This window comes from Notechis scutatus, chromosome 1 (assembly GCF_049901735.1).
Source record: "Notechis scutatus isolate UNSWTSFEM ecotype Mainland chromosome 1, rNotScu1.2, whole genome shotgun sequence".
Lineage (NCBI taxonomy): Eukaryota > Metazoa > Chordata > Lepidosauria > Squamata > Elapidae > Notechis > Notechis scutatus.
This window is the reverse complement of record NC_142009.1, coordinates 198258496-198281005: the sequence shown is the minus strand read 5'-3', so window position 1 is coordinate 198281005 and position 22510 is coordinate 198258496. Positions and strand designations below refer to the sequence as shown.

The following is a 22510-nucleotide window of genomic DNA, read 5'->3' as shown; positions in this document are numbered from 1 at the left end:
GGAACAAGAACTGAAAGAAATTTGCTAAGTGGTGCTATCAAAGCAGTGTTTATTTTGTTGATTTATGAAAGGGAACATTTTGCCTGGAAATTAAAAATGATTCATCTCCTTCTAAAAGATTCACTCTCCAGAGACAGGTGTCTTAGGAAGTTTGCCAGTTCAACCATTTTACTTCAAAGGTGGAACTAGTCAAACACCTTTAAGCAATACAAATCCAAATGTTACATATTTTGTTTTGTTTTTTTAAGGTGGATATTTATATTTGACATTTTATTTTTCAGTCTGCTTGACCTGTTCCTTTTTTTTCCAGTCTTGGATGACAAATCTCCAATGTTTCCATTTTTGAAGAGTTCACTGAAATTTCGGCATCCATATGTTCTCAACCAGCTCAAACGCAAAGCAGCAGGCAATAAATACAAAGTTTGAACGCTTAAAAGTCAATATATTAAAAAACGCTTAAAAGTCAATATTCTAATTAACCCATGGGTTAAATTATCATTCAGACTATATTTATAAAGAGAAAAAGAAGAAGAGGTAGAATCTTTGTACTGAAGCACTTCCTCTTTCAATGTTGAGTTCTTCTGTAAAAAAGCCAGGGAGTTCAAAGAACAGGAAATATCAATATATAAAAATATAAAAGCAATAGCTATTATCGTAATTCAGTATGCTAACAACATTTCCTTTGGGCCTACTCCAGCTTCAATTCCTCCACAAGAAGTAAGGGGTGGACTATAGCAGGAGTCACCAACCTTTTGGATCTCAGGGATCACCAAACTCATAATTTTAAATCCTGCAGACCAGAGACCCTGGGAAAATCTCAAAAAAAGTCTGCAGGAAAATTCCCCACCCTGTTTTCCTACCAATTGATCATTCTTTGTTTGGGATTGCAGGATACCATCTCCAGCTTCATTCTCGGGGGGAGAGAGAGAGAGAGACTTTTGGCTTCATGCAAGGAAAGCAGCAGAAGCAGCAGAAGTCTTTTTTTCTCTTCCCCCAAACTCCACCAGAAGTGAGTTTTGTGAGACTTGTTGCACCAGCGCAGCTTCTTGGAGCAGGATGCCTTGAAGGGTCCCAAAGACTCATTTCTGGCAGAGCTTGGGGAGAGAAAGAAAGACTTTTGCTGCTTTCCTTGCATTCAGCCAAAAGCAGAAGAAGAAAGAAGTGGAAAGAAGCCGGCCGGTGGCCAGGCCAGGTGCATGGGGCAAGTTCCCCCCTCCGCCCTTTCCCTCCTCCCCTCACTACTCGTGTTGTTCGCAATGCAAGTGACGCAAGCCTTGTGTTCCCATGGGCCATGTGGGCGGCACAGCCTTGTGTTCCCGTGCAGCCTGGATTAATTGCTTTGGGGGGTGCTTTGGGGGTGACATTTCTCTGTGGACCACCAAAATTTTCTCATGGACCACCAGTGGTCCCTGGCCCACTGGTTGGTGACCACTGGACTATAGGTCGATGAGTATAGTAGCAGCCTGTTTTAATTCTCACCCTTATTCCAATTGGCTTCATGATGTTTATATTCTTCCAAAGTGTTCCAATCATAAAAATCATTGCATTTCTCTGAACATACTCACACAGATTTCTGGTTCACATACAGCTTCTTTAGAACATTTATTTACAACATTTAAAAAAAAAACCTTTCTTACCCCTATGGGTAGACTGCGTCTTCCTCAGTCTTGGGCCCCGGGAATTCGAGGGATCTTGGCTGTTCCTGGAATTTGTTGGAATCCCTCTCCCTACTTAGGAGTCAAAGCCCCCAGTGCTCATATGACCACTGGGATCACTTTGGCCTCTACTTTCCACATCCCCTCTAGCGCCTCCTACAGGCCCTGGCACATCTCCACCTTCTCATAATCCCTTCTCCTAATGTTGCTGTCACATTACTAGACAGTGGTTGGAATGGGAGAGACTGGGTTCAAATCCCAACTGGTACCTACAGGTAGTTCTCCACTTACAACAGTTCATTTATGACTGTTCAAAAGTTACAACAGCACTGGAAAAAAATGACTTATGACCGTTTTTCAATTACAACCTTTGAAGCATCTCCATGATCATGTGATCAAAATGCAGATGCTTGGCAACTGATTCATATTTATGACCATTGCTGTGCACTAAGGTCATGTGGTCAAGCTTTTGCAAACTTCCGACAAGCAAAGTCAATGGGGAAGCCAGATACACTTTACAACCAAGTTACTAACTTGTCAACTTCAGTTACAAGTTACGACTGTGGCAAGAAAGATTGTAAAATGGAGCAAAACTCACTTAACAAATGTTTCACAACAACAGAAAATTTGGGCTCAATTATGGTTGTAAGTCAAAAACTCCCTGTATTTTGCCAGTGTGGGTCCTTGGGCAAAGACCTCTAATGCTTCACTTGTCTACCTCAAACATTAGAGTGACATAAATCATGTTGGTTTAGTCATTACCCAGATTTACCAGGTGCGAGTCAGATGTTGGGGAACCAGGACAATATATATTTTTATTTTAAAAATGCATTTAACTTTTTTTGCTAGCAATTGAACACTTATAGATGTATGTGAAGTCTTAGCTACTACAAATTGCTGCCTTCTCATTGTTTCAGGCCTATATTGTAATATTACCAGGCAAAGACTCTCTAGTCACCATCTTTCCTGCTTCCCGCCAAAAATCCACAAATAACACCCAAATGTATGTTATCAATCCAGTTGTCCTGAAACTATATCAGGAAAAAAAAAATCCCAAAGCTATCAATCCAAGCTACATATTTTACTGCCATTCATTTGCTGATTGAGAATATGAAATGCAGGCCAGGTTTGATTTCAAAAATGCAAATTGTAGTCCAAGATTTCAACGTCATTCTAAAGTTGCTGTTAGACACGACTTTCATTCTCTTCCACGGCTCGGTGAAGGCCAGGAATGAAAGTCAACAGCTTCCTTTGAATACTTCCCTTTCTGCTTTTCCGTGGGAGAGTCCCAAAGATCTTTGAGAAGTTATCTCCCTTCTTTGAAGGAGATCTACAGACATTGCTGGTCACACTGATACTCCGATGCCTTCTCAGTGATGTCTTCTTCACTTCATTGCTACCAATTGGAAGAAAGCAGTCATCTTCTGCGCTTGACTGTCGGCTAAAAATCTCTTTAGCGGGATCTTTGAAAACACTGAATTGGTAAAAACTGTCCTCGCTATCCACAGTCATTGAGCTAAGGCGGCTTAAGCAGCTGCTTTCGCTGGAAAATCGGGGCTTACTGCTCAGTGCGGATTCTAATCCAGCATGATCACCAAAGATATGAGGTCCTTCTAATCCTGCAGAATCTGGTAGTGAGCAGACTTCTCCTAAAGAACAAATGGAAGAGAACTAGCGTTATATTCTCAGAAACGTTTGTTTGTACCAGAAGAATACCAAAAGTGCCATTTGATTACTGTGAAGACACTGGAAGGCTTTACCTGTGGCGCAAAAGGTTAGTTTCCAGACTTATTCTGTATGAATATGAGAGTTGAACAGGCATAAGGCTGACCTGAAGGTCTTCTCATATTACTGAGTTACAATCCCTAGCAACCTTTAATGCTGTTTCCTTGGTAATCACTGGTAAAGGTTTCCTAGTATCACTCGGCCCTGTTGAAGCAATAAGGCCTGTTCTCATTGGTGTCATTTTGGCCTAAAATCAGTGCTTCTCAACCTTGACCACTGACCTGGGGAATTCTGGGAGTTGAAGTCCACACATCTTCAAGTGCCCAAAGTTGAGAAACACTGGCCTAAACAATGCTTGGTTGACTCTAAAGAGACAATAAATTGCTATGATACAGAGCCAGCAAACTCGATGGAGGAGAATACTGAGAACGATCGCTTGGATTATTTTCAGGCTCTGGATGCTAAGCTATAGTTTAGAAAGTCCAGATTGCAACTTTTTTCTGTCACTATCCCCTTCCATGAGCTTGACGAAGCTAAACAAATTTAAAAATCCAGAGTGACCTTATAGAGGCAGCATATAAATGTAATAAATAAACGAACCACGCACCTTTTGAAAGGTTTAATTGTCAATCAGAACTCAGCAGAGTCCAAAAGGGAAAAAATTAACAAACACAAACCAAAATTAGTTTTGAAGTTTCTAGAACACTCTGTGCACCCTGATATGAAGAACATTGATTCTTTTCCCACTCCTAATCCACCAGAAAAGATTATATGAATCAGACAGAAAAATTAGTGCTGGTTTACTTAATGTATCTGCTCTATCTACCAGTATATGTGAGCCTATACAAATGTTTATTGGAGAACTGATAAAGAACTATAATAAAACTAAGCAATTGATAACCACCAATAACCATCAGAAAGGCAAGGTTAAAAAAATAATGACTTTTATATCTAATTTTACAACTTCCTTGATGTGGCACACCCACAACTTAGATAGACTATCGCAAATGTACTTTTCGTAGAAGCAGCATATGGCTCTTATTCCTCTTCAGAACTTCCTTCAAACTACGCAGACAAAACTGAAACTAAGCAACTTCATAACCATTAAGTTATGAGTTTGCATACCGTCCGTACAAAAATTGGGTGTTGCCGTTTCTTACTTCTGCAACAGGGCAATTCAGACTTACCGCAAGCAAGGTCCTTTTCTCGTAAGCACAAGGCCTGGAGCTCGGCCAACTTATCTTGCAAAGTTTTCTGTCAAAGGGAAAACAGCACTTTGTCATTTGGAAACTAACGTAACTCAGTCTTTTATCAGGCAGCAATGCCATGCTTCAGTTATTTCTCATCATGACAAATCGGACCTGAGGGTGTCTCAAGACTGGATGGAAAAGCACAGCTAGTCCTCGACTTACAACAGTTCATTTAGTGACCGTTCAAAGTTACAACAGCCCTGAAAAAGTGACTTATGACCGTTTCTCACACTTACAACCCAGAGGTGGTATTCAGCAGGTTCTGACCAGTTCTGGAGAACCGGTAGTGGAAATTTTGAATAGTTCAGAGAACCAGCAAATCCCACCTCTGACTGGAGATTTTACAGTATCCTTCCCCTGCCACGCCCACCAAGCCACGCCCACAGAACCGGTAGTAAAAAATTTGAATCCCACCACTGTAACAAACATTGCAGCCCCCCGTTCACATGATCAGATTGTTGGGAGCAATAGGCTGACTCTGTAAGCCGCTTAGAGAGGACTGTAAAGCAGTGATCCCCAACCTTTTTAACGCCGCGGCCCGGTATCCCCAACCTTTTTTATGTCGCGGCCCGGTACCGACATCAGCTGGGTGCCGCCATCTTGTTTTGATGAAAAAGTGCTTCCGGTGAGCTTTGTACCCGGAAAAGCTCACCGGAAGCACTTTTTCATCAAAACAAGATGGCAGCGCCCAGCAAGCCAGCGGCCCGGTAGGACTTGTTCCACGGACCGGTACCGGTCCGCGGACCGGTGGTTGGGGACCCCTGCTGTAAAGCACTGTGAAACGTATGTAAGTCTAAGTGCTATTACTACCCTGTTTCTCCAACAATACGGCCTCTCCCAATAGGAAGTCCCAGCATGTTTTATAGGCATGAAATGAAATTAAGCCCCTCCCCCCAAATTAAGGCCTATATTAAAACATGCGAAATGGGGGGGAAATGGCGGGGGGGCTTGCCACTAGGAAGTACTTTTGTTGCACACCTGGATATGGTGCTGCCTGCGTTGACCCCGATACAAAGTGCCCCACCAACGCCGAGGTCAACATCCAAGCCGTCGCCGCCCACCCGCCCAAAGATGCAAGTGGGGGGAATTAAGTCACCCCCGAAAAGATAGCCATTTTTTCAGGGCTCAAAAAAAAATAAGACCCGGCCTTATTATATGAGAAACACGGTATCTAAGGAAGTAAAAAAGAGCTGACTTGGATTTCCATTAATATGGTACAGCTGAAAACTTCTCTATTTTGGCCCTTTTGTTCCCCTAACTTTTTCTTGAACTTTGAGGGCTAGCACTAGAGTAGAAGTGGACAACCTTGTTTAACTTTTATTTATTGGATTTACAGCCTGGTTTTATTTTTCCCAGGAGAAAAAGGCAGTGGCTGATACTTTCTTCCTCTATTTTTTTTTCCACTAGAAAAGCCCTGTAAGGCAGATTAGATTGAGTGAGAATAGGTCGAACATCGTCTCATTGAGTTTTGATAGTGAATCTGGATCTCCCTGGCCTTGATCACATTTTCTTAACCTCCATAGCACATTTGAATTCTCCCTGCATCAGAAGGAAAACTTTGGGAAAGTTGTCTAGCCCAAATAGTTCTTTTTGGCAAGAAGGTTGTCCAATTTTATAGAAGACAGCAGAATTTTAAGGTAGCTTCAGTGAATGTTGCACTTTAAACAAATACTAATAAATAGCTGTACATCTTTGAGTTCGTTATTTGTTAACAGGTTGAGTTTATACCCATAGTTATAAAGCAGGGAGACGAATCCTGGCATAAAAACACCAAGTAGATAAGTGGAGGAATTGACTTTGACATCAAGTCTTTTCATGTATGGACGAATTAACCTGGATGTGGTCTTTGTTTCTAGATTGTTTGTTTCTCTGTTCATTGAATTACTCACAAAGTGTGACAATAATCCTGTTTCAGTGGGGCTGCTTTTGCTGGAACCCAGCTTTACCTCACTGAGCTGCCCAAGGGAGGTTCCCTTCACCTTAGAATCTGACTGAAGCCAGGGCACACCCTTGCTTTCCATTTTACATAGGAATCATACCTTCATACAATGCAACTTGGTTTCCAGCTCCATTCTTTTCATAATCAGGGCTTCATTCCCCGTATCTAACCTATAAATTGAATTAAAGATATCATCATCAGTGTCTAACCAATAAGTGAATCACTAATATCATCATCATAATCACCACCATCATTTTAATATAATTTTATAGTGGCAATACAACCCTAGGAATGGAAGCAAGGGTGGTTTTGGATTAATCCATTTCAGAAAGATAGCCTGCAGAAATAAATATCATTTAAGGAGCCAAGAGAAGCTAGAGTTGGCAAATGTTTTTCACTTTGTGACTCTGTGACTTTTCCATCATAGCCAGTGGTATCATTATTGGAGGTCTCTAATAATGAGAGAGAGAGAGAGAGAGAGAGAGAGAGAGAGAGAGAGAGAGAGAGAGAGAGAGAGAGAGAGAGAGAGAGAGAGAGAGAGAGAGATGAAAAAAATGGATGCAATTCCCCTCCCATCTGAACTGTAAGATAATGTAACAAAAAGTTAAACTTTTAGTTCCTTTAACTAAAAAGAAATAAGTGCCAGTAGTCAAGAAATGACAATAGTTGCAAAAGAATGCTACTTAATCATGCTCCAATTAGCCAAAGGGAAAAACAATGAGAAAGGTGGTTTATTTAGTTTAGTTGTTGAATCTCATGAAAACCATGAGAGAAAAGAACAACCGCTGGACTGTCCCCTATTTCTGATTTATTTTTTTTTGAAAACTAACTTTGAGTGGCAGAGTGCTACGATTTAATCTTTGTCCCTTTGTTATGATGTATCTCATTCATCCATCAAAAAGTCATATTGCCATCTCTCCTCCCTTTACAGTACAAAGATGTGTTTGTTCCCATTTGTAGTGGCTTTCCAATCTAAGAAGAGCAACCATATTCTTTCCTTAGCCTGTGAAAAGCCAATGCAATGCCCACCCCAATCAATAACAAATACATAATATTACCAAAATAAGCCTAAGATTTCTTGGTTACCTTAAAAGATTCCTAGATGATTTAATCATGTCCACCTGTTCTTTGTGACTTAGTCCTTTAATGCTCACTCCATTGATGCTGATCAGGATGTAACCTGTGACAATTGCAAAATGAAATATGTTAGAATATGTATTTTGGTGTTCATCAGCCTTTCTACATTATCAGAAATATAATCCCTTAAACCAGGGGTAGGGAAAACTTGGCTCTTTTATCACTTATGGACTTCAACTCCCAGAATTCCTGAGTGAGCCATAAAAGTTTCCCCATCCCTGGCCTACTGGTTTTTCAGTTGTGGGGGAAATCACTTTTTGACTTCAATGGGACTGTTTAATATACAAATGTAGGACAAATATGTGCTACATTTGTATATTAAACAGTCCCATTCAAGTCAAAAACTGATTTCCCCCACAACTGAAAAACTAGTAGGCCAGGGATGGGGAAACTTTTATGGCTCACTCAGGAATTCTGGGAGTTGAAGTCCATAAGTGATAAAAGAGCCAAGTTTCCCTACCCCTGCCTTAAACCATGAGAATGCTAAGGAAGATTAGTTACCATGTTGGAGTCCGGTAAGAAAAGCTGGGCTTCCTTCTTTCACGTTGCAAATATAAGTGCAAGTTTCCATGAAATGATTACTTCGGCACTAAAATAGAAGAATTAAAATTAAAAAATGAAACAAAAAATGCTGTTAGAAGAGAAACTCTATCTTGCAGCTTTTGGCCCCAATTCCTAGCTACCGTTAGGGTGGCCATCTGTCCTCCTTTCAAAGAATAGCCTGTTATTTTAGTTGGGTTCACATGATTCATTGAGAAACCAACTATATTTTAGCTTGGGTGGTGGTCAATTGACTGGTTTAATCACACAAATCCAACAGATGAAGGGGAGTAAATCAATCAGGGATAAACATGTGAATTAAGGCTACTATAAAGTATCCTCCATTGTCCATGATAGAGTTGTCCAGTCCAAGCCCTTGAAGTGATTCATTATAGTTGGAAGTTAGGCAACAGTTAGTAGACTCAACAAGCAGATGGCTCCTACAGACCCCTTTATCCTCACTAAGGGCTAGTGTATTCTATTTAAATTTAAAATATATAAAATGATGTCTTGTTTTGTCTTCAATTTTGGTGGTGTGTTTCTTCTTGGCAATGTGTAAGAAGCTATCCTGAGCTTCCAACATGGTACAGGAAGGTGAGTTGCCTTACAACTCTACCAAACTGCCTACACCCATGGAAAGCTTCACTTGTCAAATGCAAAAATAAACATTTCCTCTTTTTTTATCCTTTCAAGAAAAATAATAAGAACAATCAGAGGAAAAAATAGGCTTCCCACCCAACAACTGGGCTGTCCTGTTCTTTCATGACTGATTACCAAGCTTTCAGCAATATGAGGAGGAGGAAGCTGGGCCATTGAGCCACAGAAGATTCTCTGCACTGTTCCCCAGTGTTAGACGTCAGCTTTTAGAACATGCCGTAAAGGGAAGAAAAGGGAATGGGGGGGAGTGTTGAAAAAGCAAGAGGGCAGCACAATCATGCAACAGAAATCCCACTTTTGAAAAGGTGCATTGCACACATTTGTGGCTGCTCTCTTGTTTGACCCCACATCCTTCATAGAAACCCCTGAAAGGGAAGGCCCAGGAGCCAGACCCAAACATTTTACTGCCTAAGACAAAGGGCAAAGTAGCATCCCCTACCATGCCACATGCTGTACAGAATCTGATTGAATGGGCAGTTGGATGTTTCTTCAACTGTGATAGGAATCCCACCTTTCCCTGCATCTAAAGGGAGCAAGTTAACTTAAAGATGCAGCTCCAGTTACCCGACACTCAACTCTCTCCAAAGCACAATGTAGATATATCTCGTGGAATCTGATACAGAGGGTCAACGACTTATTTTACCCCCCTGGTAGGGATGGCCCTATGAAGAACAAATAATCCCCTTTCATTCTGTCTTGCAGTGACTTGGCTATAATCTTGAAAGAGAGCCCCCTCCGCAGTCAGCTGGACGGTGGGCAGAGTGACAAAGGAGGACAAGGGATATCAGCAGCAAATGGCATGGCTTGAATCAGAAATCACACCGTTGTTGTCATTTGGGCACCAGTGCCAGTTGCTGCGGACCATGCTCTAGTCTTCCTCTTTAATTCTCCAGAATTGCATGGAAAAGTGTGGTCAACAATCATACAAAGTGAAACACTTTGCATGTGTTTTAGTGGCAAGGGGAGAAAAGTGCACATACTCAGACACATGCATGTCTTCTGCGTAGGAATAGCTAAGATGTTTAAGAAGTAGATCCCTCTTTTTTTTTACTTGTATTGCCTGTCTGTGCCACATAATCCCTTCAAATGTTTATTTCAAAGAATTAAGATGGCTACATATCACTGTTCCCCTTCAAAGAAAGGTGTTCTGCTGACCCAGCTCCCCAAACACGACAAACCCCCTGAAGTTAACTCAAAGATTCCTTTATTAGGAATACCAGCAGCCCCGGCAACAAGTTTTCCTCTCAACGTAGGCTAACAAGTCTGTCCAGCTGGAAGATGAATAGTTGTCTGCCACATCTATTCATCTCTGCCCCCTGCCTTTTATCCTCAGAGCTAAGGTGGGGCTTCGTTAGCAGCGGTGGCTCTTCCTTCCCAAGGATCGGCCCAGGGATTTCCACTGCTCTCCTCTCCTCTGCTTTCCGTGCATCTGCACATCAGGCACTGGACCCAGCTGTTCCTCCTCTTCCTCATCAGCCACCTCCAGATCTGGGGGGTTGTTGACTCTCCACCTGAGGGCCCAGGCTCCACCTCTGTCTGTCTCTCTCTCTCTGCCAGCTCCATTCCCTCTTCCTCCTCTGAGCTCCCGAGTTGCCCTGATGCTGACCCTGACTCCCAAACTTCCTCCTCCTCCTCTGATTCAGTTGCTGGAGGGGCCTGAGACCGATGGGCCACAACAAAAGGACAGTTTCTTTCATGGTGACTTCACTCTTGTGATTTCATAGATATGCCTGTGCAATGTTATGGTTTGTCCCTAAAAACGTGTAATGTAAGGTACCGTAAACAAACAGCAGGCGGCCTAAAATTGCTCCATCAGCTTCATACTTGAGGCTAATTTTGAAGTCTCTTCCATCAAGCCCCAGCACTGGCATGTAACTGTAAGTTCCTTAAGCAAAATGACTCTGATGGGTCTTCCTTGTCATTTGTGCTGCATTCAGTATGGAAGTCAATAGAAGCAGCGCTCCAAGGATGGTAAGGGGCTACTGTTTCAATTCTCCACAATGGCCCCAGAATGCTTGATGCAGAGCACTCTACAAACTTTAAGAGGAAACATTCAGGCCCTGCTACCACTGTGGAATGAGCCAAGGTGAACATCAATAAGTAAGGAGCATCTCTATGAGTATCAATGAATGCCTTTGTTGAGATCAGTCTTCTGGGATTACTATTTGCCACATTAGCCACAGAAATGCATATTCACAAAGTTAAAGCCTCACCTGGATTTCAAATCCAAATGTTTCATTGTCTTCCTTGAAGATTTTAAATGTCTTTCTGCACAAAAAATAAGATAGGAAGAAGTTGTTAAGCTATGCCATCTAACATTGCTATCGGTAGTGATTGGAAGATATAGTGAACAAAAATAACTTTTGAATGGCCTTTTCTTATGAAATAATCTTCAACTTTACTGATAACAAAAGTAATACGACAAACTCCTACATTGAGGAAATCAAAGAGTACTCCAGTTTGGTGTCCCCCAGAAGTTTTCAAGTAGCACAAAATCCCAAAATATATTGGAGGAGACCATGTTGGAGAAAGTGGCTCTAAAAATGATGGTGAAATAAATGAAATAAATTATGGACACAAATTGGATAAAAGGCAAGGCAAGGCAAGGCAAGGACCTCCAAGTTTGAACTAAAAAAAGATAACAAAATAGACCTGAGAGAGTTTTCAATTCTACTGAATTCAAAATGGGCTTCAGTCATGATAGGGGACAGAAAAGGCAGATGGCGGTTATCACTCTAATATAACCATATCAGTTCAACATATGAAAAAATTAACAAAGGACACAGCTGAGAAATCAAAGTGGACCAAAGTGGCTAACAATTTTGCTGTTATCTCACATCTCCTCCAGCTCGCAATTTATATTCATATTTATCTCCCTGGCATAATTTTTGGGAAAACGGGCACACAGTTCAAATATGTCTATTCAGCATATTTATTTTCTGCATCCATCTTTTCAGGTTACACGCTTAACATAAAATGGCGGGTCACTTCCTCGTGCATTTGCTACCAGATCAATCAGCGGTTTCTTTAACATAGATATGAACTTGCATGCAATGTCTTCCAAGAGGTTTTTTTTTTTAATCTAATATACACACCTACTTAATTTCTTAATGCCGTTTTGCCGCAATGTGGCATAACAGTATTGTTACTGGTTGCCCTTATGAATTATTTAATCTTTTCACCTCTGTATAGCCCACATATTTCACTGCAGTAATCTCATGGTTATATCTCACCATTCATTATGTTCCTCTATCTTCCTGCACATTTGTTGCTTTACAGGCAGGTAGACACTAAACAAATAATAAAAGAAAGGAGCAAAGTAATGTCTTTATTACCTGTGTGGGCCAGCAGATTTGCTTATGGAGCTCGTTCTATTTAAAGCAAGCTGGAAATAGAAACAGAGAGCAGGAGATTAGTTCCATTACATACAGAAGCATTTTTTCTATCAAATAAAATCAGTTGCATGATAAAAACATTACATGTGGATTGATAGGAATCCTTAATAGTGAAATAAAAAAGACAACTGCTTTCCTAAATACTTCAAGAGAAGCCGACCATTGTATAACTAAGTTAGAAATCTTGCTCTGATTGACCCCAATTTTGTTCATAACCAACTTTTTCATAGTAGAAAACCACATATGGACCATAATGGGATTTGCACCAACTTGGAATTTGCACCAAGACAAATTCCTTGTGTGTCCAATCACACTTGGCCAATAAAGGAATTCTATTCTATAACCATAATAGTTGTCTTCCATCTTTAACTACTAGTAGAATAGAAATATATTCATCTGACTAGCTGTCATATCTAGCAGCTACTTTGGTTGTCAAAAAGCCTCCCTGAACAAGAGAGACCTTTCTTTGCAATGTGGACATCTCATTCAGTTATCATGGACAGCTTCTTCTCCATAAAGTCATCTAAAACTCTCATCAGATCTATGAAGATCTTATCACAGTAATTTAGGATGGGTAAGGGAAATCTTCCTTTGTTTTGCCATAAATTGGTTATTGATAACTTTCATATAAAGCACATGATAATTTGCTAATTGTTCAAATATATATGTATGTGCCCTTCTAATTCTGTTTGAATTTGTATATCTCCTTTTGTTACTATATGCAAATTCCAGTTTATTTATTCTTCCAAAACTTTTACAGGGCAGTCTCTGCCATCTTTCTGTACAAAATGCCATATCCACATAGATTCCTTATTCAAGAATATCAAGGAACTTTGCAAAAAGAACAATGGCAGCAGCAACAACAGCAGCAACAATAGGAGTCTGTATGTTTGCAGATTTTGATTTTATTACTAAGGCCCATTCTAGTTGTACAGAATTTTTATCTGGAATTTACTAATTTGGTTAAACTTGGCACTACTTAAAACACTATAGGAGGACTTGGTTCAAGCATCTTTAGATATACACATGATGTTCATAAATCGAGAGAATGCTGTAGCCCCTTTCTCACTGGAAAAATAGAAGCCCCAATGAGGCAGGACAAGGTGTGAATTGGGTCCTTTTAATATGGTTTGTTTGTTTGTTTGTATTACCCACCCAATTCCGGTGGTCTCTGGGTGGCACATGAACCAGGGGAAATATTAAAATAGTTAAAAGCATTTAATACTGTTGCCTTGAGTTAAAAGAAGTCAAACAACAGTATCGACTGACTTTTGAACATAATATTAAATGCATTCTAGGTGGCTCTTTTACACACTGCTGTAGTTTTCCTGACAATGATACAACTGTGGTTTTCTATTACTTTCTTTTGAGATTAAAAAAAAAGGGGGGGGGGGGTTTCTGAGATTTTCTATATGTGAACTCAGTAACCAAACCTTGCTTCTCTTCTAAACAACCCAAAGATAATCTTCATAAGTCAAAGTAAACTGACAGCCATCTTCTACCTGTCAGTCACTGTTATCTCCTTCAGACAATATCCCTGTCCTCTGCTTATCAGGTACATACATGTGATAAAAGTAGGTTTTCCCAAGTTAAAGCATTAAATAAAACATAGAGAGGAGATGTAATGGAAATAAAATAATGCACGTCTGATGTTAATTGTAATGTAGAAATAAAATAATTCATGTTTTGGGGAAAGGGAGGGTGTTAGCTTGTTATTTTTCATTGCCACTTTCTTTTTCCTCCCATACATTTTTATAAACTGAACATTTCAGTGTTAAGCTGTGTAATCAGGCAAACATTTATTCAAGTAATCTAAAAATTAAACATCACCACTGTATGGCCTGAAGTTAATTATTACATCTGTGACAACAAATCTCATCTCCCTATAAATAGACAGTAAGAGCTGCTCCTGGTTTAACTACCACTGTCTGACCTCCTCAACATATTCTTAAATACCGTAAAGTCCCCCATTTGGCACAAGTGATAGACAGTTAAGAAAAAGCAACATAATTTTCGGTCAAAGGTGGCTTGGACTATGGCCTGACCTTAAGCACAGAACCTGTGACCAGCAGTCTGAAAGCATCTTCTCTTCTCTATCCTGGCTCCCTTCAGTTGAGTCAGGGCTGCAATTCCCAGAACTAACTTTAGTCAGGGCTACCTCTGGGCTCTGCCTTCGGATTGCATTAAAATCAGTTGGGATTACAATCCCTTTATCAACACCACTCCACTACCTAGAGCAAGGGTCTTCAAACTTGGCAAGTTTAAGACTTGTGGACTTCAACTCCCAGAATTCCTGAGCTAACATGACTGGAGGAGGAATTCTGGGAGCTGATGTCCACAAGTCTTAAAGCTGTCAAGTTTGAAAACCCCTGACCTAGCGACTGCCTCAAACATTTTCCTGTCTGAGAGAGAAGAGCAAAGGGCGCCGTGCGCTCCCGCAACTTTTGTAGCGCTGAAATTGCTATGGATTATTTGGCCAGGTGAAATAAAAGCATCCCAGAAGAGGGAGGAAGAAAAAAGTGTTCAAAAATACATATGCACATGTATATAGATATAAAACCATTTTTCTATATATAAACCAGAGAGCAATGTGAAAGAAAGGAGAAGACTAAAAAAAAAATATCACCAACTAAATCCGTACTAAATTTCTGTAATTCAAGCAATGCTCCTGGTACAAAACTTTCTCTTAAGCTAGGTTAGGCTTGAATCTTTTGAGCTGCCAATAAATCTTCTGGCAAATCTATTTCTGGTTAGCCAAAAAAAGAAAGGAAAGAAATATGCCTTTTATAGGCAACACAAATAAATCCCGCAAAGGATTCCGAAGTTAGCCATACCTGTTTGCAGTCCTTGGACAATCTCCCAATTGGGTCTGAGAACATTTGGCTTCTCTGGTTGTCCAAAGGTGGACCATCAATTGGCTCCAAAGTTGGGCTGTAATTTGAGCTGAGACAGTAGCCCACACAGTTGGCATTGCCTCTCTGTTGAATCAGCCTCTTCAAGGACATATTGCATTCAAGCTGAACTCATCCAGCACTGAAGAACATTGCATGAGTGAGGAAGCCAGCTAAAAGCATAACTACTCTAGCCCAAAATATACCAAAAAAAAAAAAGCATAGGGGAAACCCATGTGACTTGTGGTTTAGGGTGCAGGTTACATAAATCTGTTTTCTCAGATCGCTCAGTGTTACTCAGGGCATGTAGTGGTGGTAGATTTTTTTTTGCTTATGAGATTGAACAATCTGCTTATTCTTCCCCCGCCTCCTTCAGCTAGTGACACATAGAAGGGACTCTTAACATTTTTCTGCCCCTTGATAATCTGATGGTGTCCGAAAACACCATCTGTCAATCTCTTCCAGATCTGATGATTTGGTGCCTTTTATAAATGTCTTTAAATTTTTATTAAGGAACCCACCATTTTCAACAGCATGGCAGAAATCAGAGAGGGGGGGGGGGAGAGAGGGAGAAAGAGGCAGGGGGAGGGAGGGGGAGAGATTAAAACTGTTACTTAAAAGTACAGCAACGATTCTTCAGATATATCAGTAGGGGCCAATCATTCATTTTTGAATGACACAGGTTTCTCCCTGTCTACCTGTCTGTGGCAAGGTAGAGATCAAAAGTTGGAAATCTTGTTTTATTTTCAATGTTCTATATCACGGGGTCAAACTCACATCGTCATGGCAGTGTCAGGTGACATATCAGGACTTTTTTCCCCTTTGCTAAACCGGGCATGGACGTAGGCATCTTGTGATGGATCCGGTACACGGGCCAGGAATTTGACAGCCCTACAGACTTTTCAGGTTGCACCTAGCCAAACATGTCCCCAGTAACTTCTTTTGTCTACCATCATCCACTCCAGCGATGGTATTCAGCAGGTTTTGACCATTTCTGGAGAACCGGTAGCGGAAATTTTGAGTAGTCCGGAGAACCAGTAAATGCCACCTCTGTCTGGCCCCGCCCACATCTATTCTCTGCCTCCCGAGCCCCAGCTGATCGGCTGGGTCTTCTTTTGTTGCCCTGCACAGGAGAACGGAGCTGGAAAGCAGGTTAGTGGGGTGGGGAGGGAATGAAGATTTTGCAGTATTGTTCCTCTGCCATGCCTACCAAGTCACACCATGCCACGCCACACCCACCAAGCCCCACCCACAGAACTAGTAGTAAAGATTTTGAATCCCACCACTGATCCACTCATGATGCTGTTGCTTTCATGTCATTCCCAGTCCACCATATTGGGTTGTATCAATATTAAAATAGCATTTCCTCTTATTCCGACTCTGCCCAATGGCACTTCAAGGTATATAAATTCCATCAGGCTTTGGGTTCTTCCTTCCCAGCAAGCTTCCTGTCTTCCCTGCTGAATGTAAGCAATTTAAGAATGTACAGCTTTCATTTCTTAAGCTTTGACAATAATGCCACTTAAATATTCTATTGCAGGGATCCCCAACCTTTTCGACGCCGCGGCCCGGTTCCGACATCAGCTGGGCGCCGTGCCCGTACCGGCGTTCAACTGGGCGCCGCCATCTTTTGACGAAAGGCGCTTCCGGTGACGTCACCGAAGCGCAGCTGTTCGTCATAAAAAGATGGCGGCGCCAGCGCCTGGTGAGCTTTTGGTAGAAATGGCTTTCTACCCGGAAAAGCTCACCAGCGCTGGCGCCGCCATCTTTTATGGCGAAAACAGCGCCCGGTGAGCTTTCTACCGGAAAAGCTCACCAGAAGCGCTTTTTACCAAAAAGATGGCGGCGCCCAGCAACCAGCGGCCCGGTAAGGCTTGTTCATGTTCGTGCCGGTCCGCGGACCGGCGGTTGGGGACCCCTGTTCTATTGGGTTTTTGGAGTCTATGGAGATTCTCAGGCATCCATGTCACGGTTGTCCCAAAGGTACTTTTTCAGGAGGTCACTGGACACACTCAGTCATTTGCATTCTTTTAGAGAATCTCTCTCTCTCTAAAAGAATTAGACTCTCTAAAAGAATGCAAATGACCAGCTGCCTGCAAGGAATATAAATCCTTCCATTTCCCACCATCCAGTCAGAGCTGAAGAAGCTTCTTGGAGGAGAGGCAAAATGTCTTCAAAGAAAAAACAAGAAAGTCCAGTGGCCTCCTGAAAAAACACCTTTGGGACTCTAGGGTTTTTGGCAACTAAGACTCCTAATTGGTAGAATCCTGTTTGTAAATTCCTCCCACCTATGCTAAGCATACAAGTGCCAATAACTTTCCATTCCAAGGACATGTTGGCATGTGGTTTCCATTGACAGATTTTTTGTATGAGCCTCCCCCACTTCCATTGATTCTTCCCACATATTCAATACTTATCTGTGTGGTACATCCACTAGTAGACTGTTTTGTAGGGAAAGGAAACACCACCATTTCATAGTTGGGGTACTATGGGAAATTGGCCATGTCAATTCCACTCATTTGAGAGCCAGATTGGTCTAGTGGTTAAGGCGCCAGGCTACAATATGGGAGACCGAATTCCACCTGAGCCATGAAAGGCAGCTGGATGACCTTACGGCAATCACACTCTCTCAGCTCCAAGTCGCAGGGTTGTTGTTTTGGGGGAAAATAGAAAGAGGGAGGTGTGTTGGATAAGTTCACTGCTTTATTTGTAAAAATAATAAAGGCGGGGTATCTGTTAAATAAGTAAATCAATAAATTCAATAAATTCAATAAAACAGAAATAGTCCCTATTTCATGAGCCCAGCCTTGGAAATGGGGGGAAGAGTCCAGTAATTCACTGGTCCTCTCTCACCATTTATTGCTTGCCTTACACCTTGGAACACTGGTTGTAGGGTCCGAATGGGGAACTAAAACTGCTTATTAGAGATAAAGAAAAAACAATCCACGTAATGTCCAAGATCTGCATCACAAAGTAGAGGAAGTTTCAGAAAGACATGAAGAGCACGCATGGTAGCAAAAACCACATACCAGGCTCATGATTGTGCAAGTCAGAAAGCCCCACTTTTGAAGTATACCGGGTGTCAAGCCCTTCCCGGGCAGACGGGCTCAAGAGATAAGAACCCCTTGGATTTCTGGGAAGGTCGTCACTTCTAGGAGGGCAACATACGAATCTTGAAAGCCTGCTCAACTCATTTCTGCAGAACTTGGTCACGTCTGATGTAAGAAAACATCTCTTTCAGGAGCTTTCTCCCCTCCTGTAGATTAAGGCAGGGGTGGGCTGCTGGGGGTTCACAGGGGCTCGGGAGAACCCCTAGATAAGATTCTGCATAGTTCAGAGAACCCCCAAATCCCACTCCTGGCTGGCTCCGCCCACCATGGCCATGCCCACCCAGCAACCAGGCAGAGACCCCCTTGCTAAAAATTTTGAAGCCCACCCCTGGATTAAGGTACCTCTCTTGCTATGTCCTTATTTCTTCTACTATGTTCCCAGGACTTGCTGGACATTCTGCAATCCATCATAGCAGGAAAGCATATCAAACATGGTCTCTAATCCCAAAAGTGTAAGCTGAGGCTCTTGACGTCCATGCACGTCCTTTCAATAGGATTATGGAAGGATTGCCTGCTGGCAGTTAGCAAGTCACGCAGCAAAGTCTTCTGTCATCCATTATCTTGGAAGGAAGTTGGTTGGCTTCAGGGACTTAACACAGAAGTAGAAGTGGGATGGTGATTAGCAATGGGGATCACAAGGCTGCTGCTGTTTTGTCTGGACTCAAGAATGAATGGAAAGAACATTTCAGTTCAGCTGTGGGCAGCTGTGGTTCACATTCTAACACTTTTAAAGGATGTTGTAATCCTTACAACAATGCTTCTTTTATTACATAATTTTCTTTAGGTATAATAATAATAGTGATAGTACATAAGTCAGTAATATCATAATGTTCTCTTGTCATCCCTTTGTCACTCAACATCTGTATTGAGCTATGTTGGCTGCCAGTTGATCCCAGGTGCAATTCAAGATACAGGTTTAATGTTGTTTTCTTTATTTCCCCGCCTGTTTTTCAAAGTATATGGGCAGCTGTTCAACGTATGACTCAGGTCTGTGCAAAATTAAAAGCAATAAACATCAATCAACAAAATATATTAAAACATGCTTTGTTGGAAATGATTTGGAACAATCAAACCATGTTCACATAATTCTGCCTTGAATAGTCCTGATAGTAGCCTTTTGGATAATCTTCACACTCAGGAATTTTTCTTAAATAAGGCACCTGATAACAAACCACAGACACAATTACAGTGTCATATTAGCAATATTGGATCAGTGCAAGTAGGGAAACCATTCTTTTGTGTGTGCATGGTTTTTATGGGCTAAATATATGCCTAAAAGTTCTTAAATAGCCTTTTCTGGAATGTGTGTGATTGCAGTACATGAAATATTTATCTTTTCATTTTGTAATTAGATAGATATTTTAAAACATATTAAACCACTGCTTTCATTAGAAGCCTTGATGAGTGCTATGAATCATAATCAAACAACCTTTTATTTGGTAAGGATGTCATTTTGCTACTTCCAAATACCTGATGTGGTTGCTGCCCACATTCAAACCTTTATGTTCCCACATTTAACAAGTTAGGGTAAATTTCAAAGGCTCCTTCCATCATGGATTAGGCTAGGAATAACAATTCTCAGTAATATAAAAATGTGTGATACCACCAGGGAAAGAAGTATTAGAAGTGTGACATCAACAAGATATCTTCTTTCTTTTTAAAAAAAGTTTTAAAAACAATTTTAATTACAAATTTAAAAACACACAATTCCAAAAATACAGAAACAATAATAACACATAGTTTTTTACATTTGTTGTTGAAGTTAGTGAGTCCTAAAAATCATTACTGGCTAGTACTAGTCACATATTCACACCTTATCACATCCTAAGCGCTAAATAATTCACAATATTTATTTTCATGTTGAATTATAACTACTCTTCTATTACTAATACATTCATGTTTTTAATTAATAAACACAAAAATATTATAAATAGCTAATACTGATAATAGTAGTAACAAAGAAAAGAAAGTTTAAAACCTTTAATTGTTTTTATGTACTTAATATATTATGAATCGCTGGATATAATTTGTAGCTTAGGTTCATTTACATGTTTCCCCTTTTATTGTCTACCCACTTATGCCATTTGTCCCATATCCGGTAATAATCTGTATTCTCCTTCCCGTTAATTTTAAGTGTAAGCCTCTCCAGTTGGGCACACAAATATGTTTTCTGAATAACAACCTGTATTGGTGGTGCATTTGGTTTTTCCAATATTATCTCAGGACAAGTCCACCATGAATGAAAGAATGTACCAAATTTCCCTTTACATTTCCAACAGCAAGGATTGGCTGTCGGAAATATTTTGGCCAATCTGGAGGGCACCAGATGCCATCTGTACATCATTTTGTATAAATTCTCCTTGTGCGCTACTGATTTGGTTAGTGTCAAATTTTTCTGCCAGATTTCTTCCCAGTCATCCAGATCAATACTATAACCAAAGTTTTTTTCCCAAGCCAACATGGGACCTTTCACAATTTTCTCGGCCATTTCATATTCGAATAAATAATTATATAATTTGGAAATTGAACTTTTCTCAGGATTTAGAAGTATTTTATCCAAATATGTATCTTTTACCTCAATTCCATATTCTTTTACGTCTTTGTTGTATCTCAATTTTATTTGAAAATATGACCAATTATCAATAGCTATCTCTTGTAATTCTAGTTCTTGTTTCATTTTAATTCTTCCCTCGCTATCTAATATCTGGTAGTATTTAAGTTTTTTACTGATGTCCATCGTGTTTAAATGAAACATTGCCTCCATTGTTGAGAACCACCTCGGGATTTTAGTATAATGATTCTTTCTTATTTCAATCCAAACTTTAATTAAAGACTTCCGGAACCATATCTGGTAAAATATAAATTGTTTTTACTATTTGGTATCCATAAAAATACATGCCAGTCTAGCTGTAAATCATGTCCCTCCAATTGTAAAATCCTGTTATTCCTTAAGTCAATCCAATCTTTTATCCACACTAATGCCGCTGCTCTATAGTATGCCTCCCAGACAGGTAGTCCGAATCCACCCCTGCTTTTATTATCTTGTAAATAATTTTTTTTAATCCTTGTTTTCTTCTTTGCCCAGATAAATTTCATTACAATTTTGTCTAAATCTTTAAAGAATTTTTTGTCCAGTAATATCGGAATTGTTTAAAATAAATATAATATTTTAGGTAGAACATTCATTTTGATTGTTGCTATTCTACCTAATAATGAAATTTGCATCTTATTCCAATTTTCTAAGTCCTTTTCAATCTGTTTCAGTAATTTAATATAATTATCCTCTCACAGATTTAATGTTCTAGCTCTTAACCAGATTCCTAAATATTTAATTTTATTTACAATTTGTAATCCCGTCTTTTCTTCCAATTTTTTTTTGTTAGCTATTTGTTATGTTTTTAACTAACATTTTGGTTTTTTCCTTATTAATTTTTAATCCTGCTAATTTACCGAATTTATCTATTTTATTTAGTAGAGCTGGTCCTGAGCCTATTAGATCTTCTATGACGAAGACCATATCATCTGCGAAGGCTTGTAATTTATACTCTTGTTTTTTAATTTTAATTCTGCTGTAATTCTTCTCCACTGAAGAATAATTCTTCTCCGCTGTAAAATATTCTCCGCGGTATATTCTGTGACTGGAAATACAAAACTTTCTTCATCAATAGTCATTCTTCTTTCCTTTCCTTTCCATTCCTTTTTTTAAAAACAATTTTCCACTTTATCCGGAGCTGTGGGTAAACAGCTCAGTCTTGCCACCACTTTCCACTTTCCCCCTTCCGCTCCGGCACTTCACAGACGTATCAGTTACCTTTCTGATTTATTTGTTAGTTATAATCCAACACCAATTCCTTTCAACTTCTTTCCCGGACTCTAAATTCGATCTCGTCTCTCCGCTTCCTTCTCAAAGTTGTTTCGTCGTTTCTTCGGGCCAGCCTAGCTGGCTCGCTTCTTTTGCCCTGTGCTTCGGGCTCCCTTCTTCACCTCCGGGATTGCACTTCCCATTCAGCTCCAGGAGTTCTTCCTCACTCGAGTGGATCACCAGGATCTAACTTCGCCTCGAATGGCTGCCCACGAGCAAAAACCCCGCTGTAGGAGAGCAGATCAAGGTTCTCCTACCTCGCTATGCCACAATGTCACCGGAAATCCAGGTACCTTCTTTCATTCTTGGTGGTCATGCCCTGAAGCAAAGAAATATTGGAAAGTGATTC

At 40.4% G+C, this 22510-nt stretch overlaps 1 protein-coding gene across 1 annotated transcript; it reads right to left on the bottom strand.

Moving 5' to 3' along the window:
• Positions 1 to 1591: 1591 nt before the first annotated feature.
• CYTIP (cytohesin 1 interacting protein) lies at positions 1592 to 15524 on the bottom strand. The gene is made up of 8 exons (XM_026674585.2): positions 15133 to 15524; positions 12239 to 12288; positions 11117 to 11171; positions 8208 to 8295; positions 7656 to 7749; positions 6670 to 6739; positions 4568 to 4634; positions 1592 to 3304 (listed from the first exon to the last, which is right to left on the bottom strand). Exons 1-8 carry the CDS (start codon positions 15301 to 15303, stop codon positions 2841 to 2843), a joined length of 1059 nt encoding a protein of 352 aa, XP_026530370.1. The 5' UTR covers positions 15304 to 15524; the 3' UTR covers positions 1592 to 2840.
• Positions 15525 to 22510: the final 6986 nt, after the last annotated feature.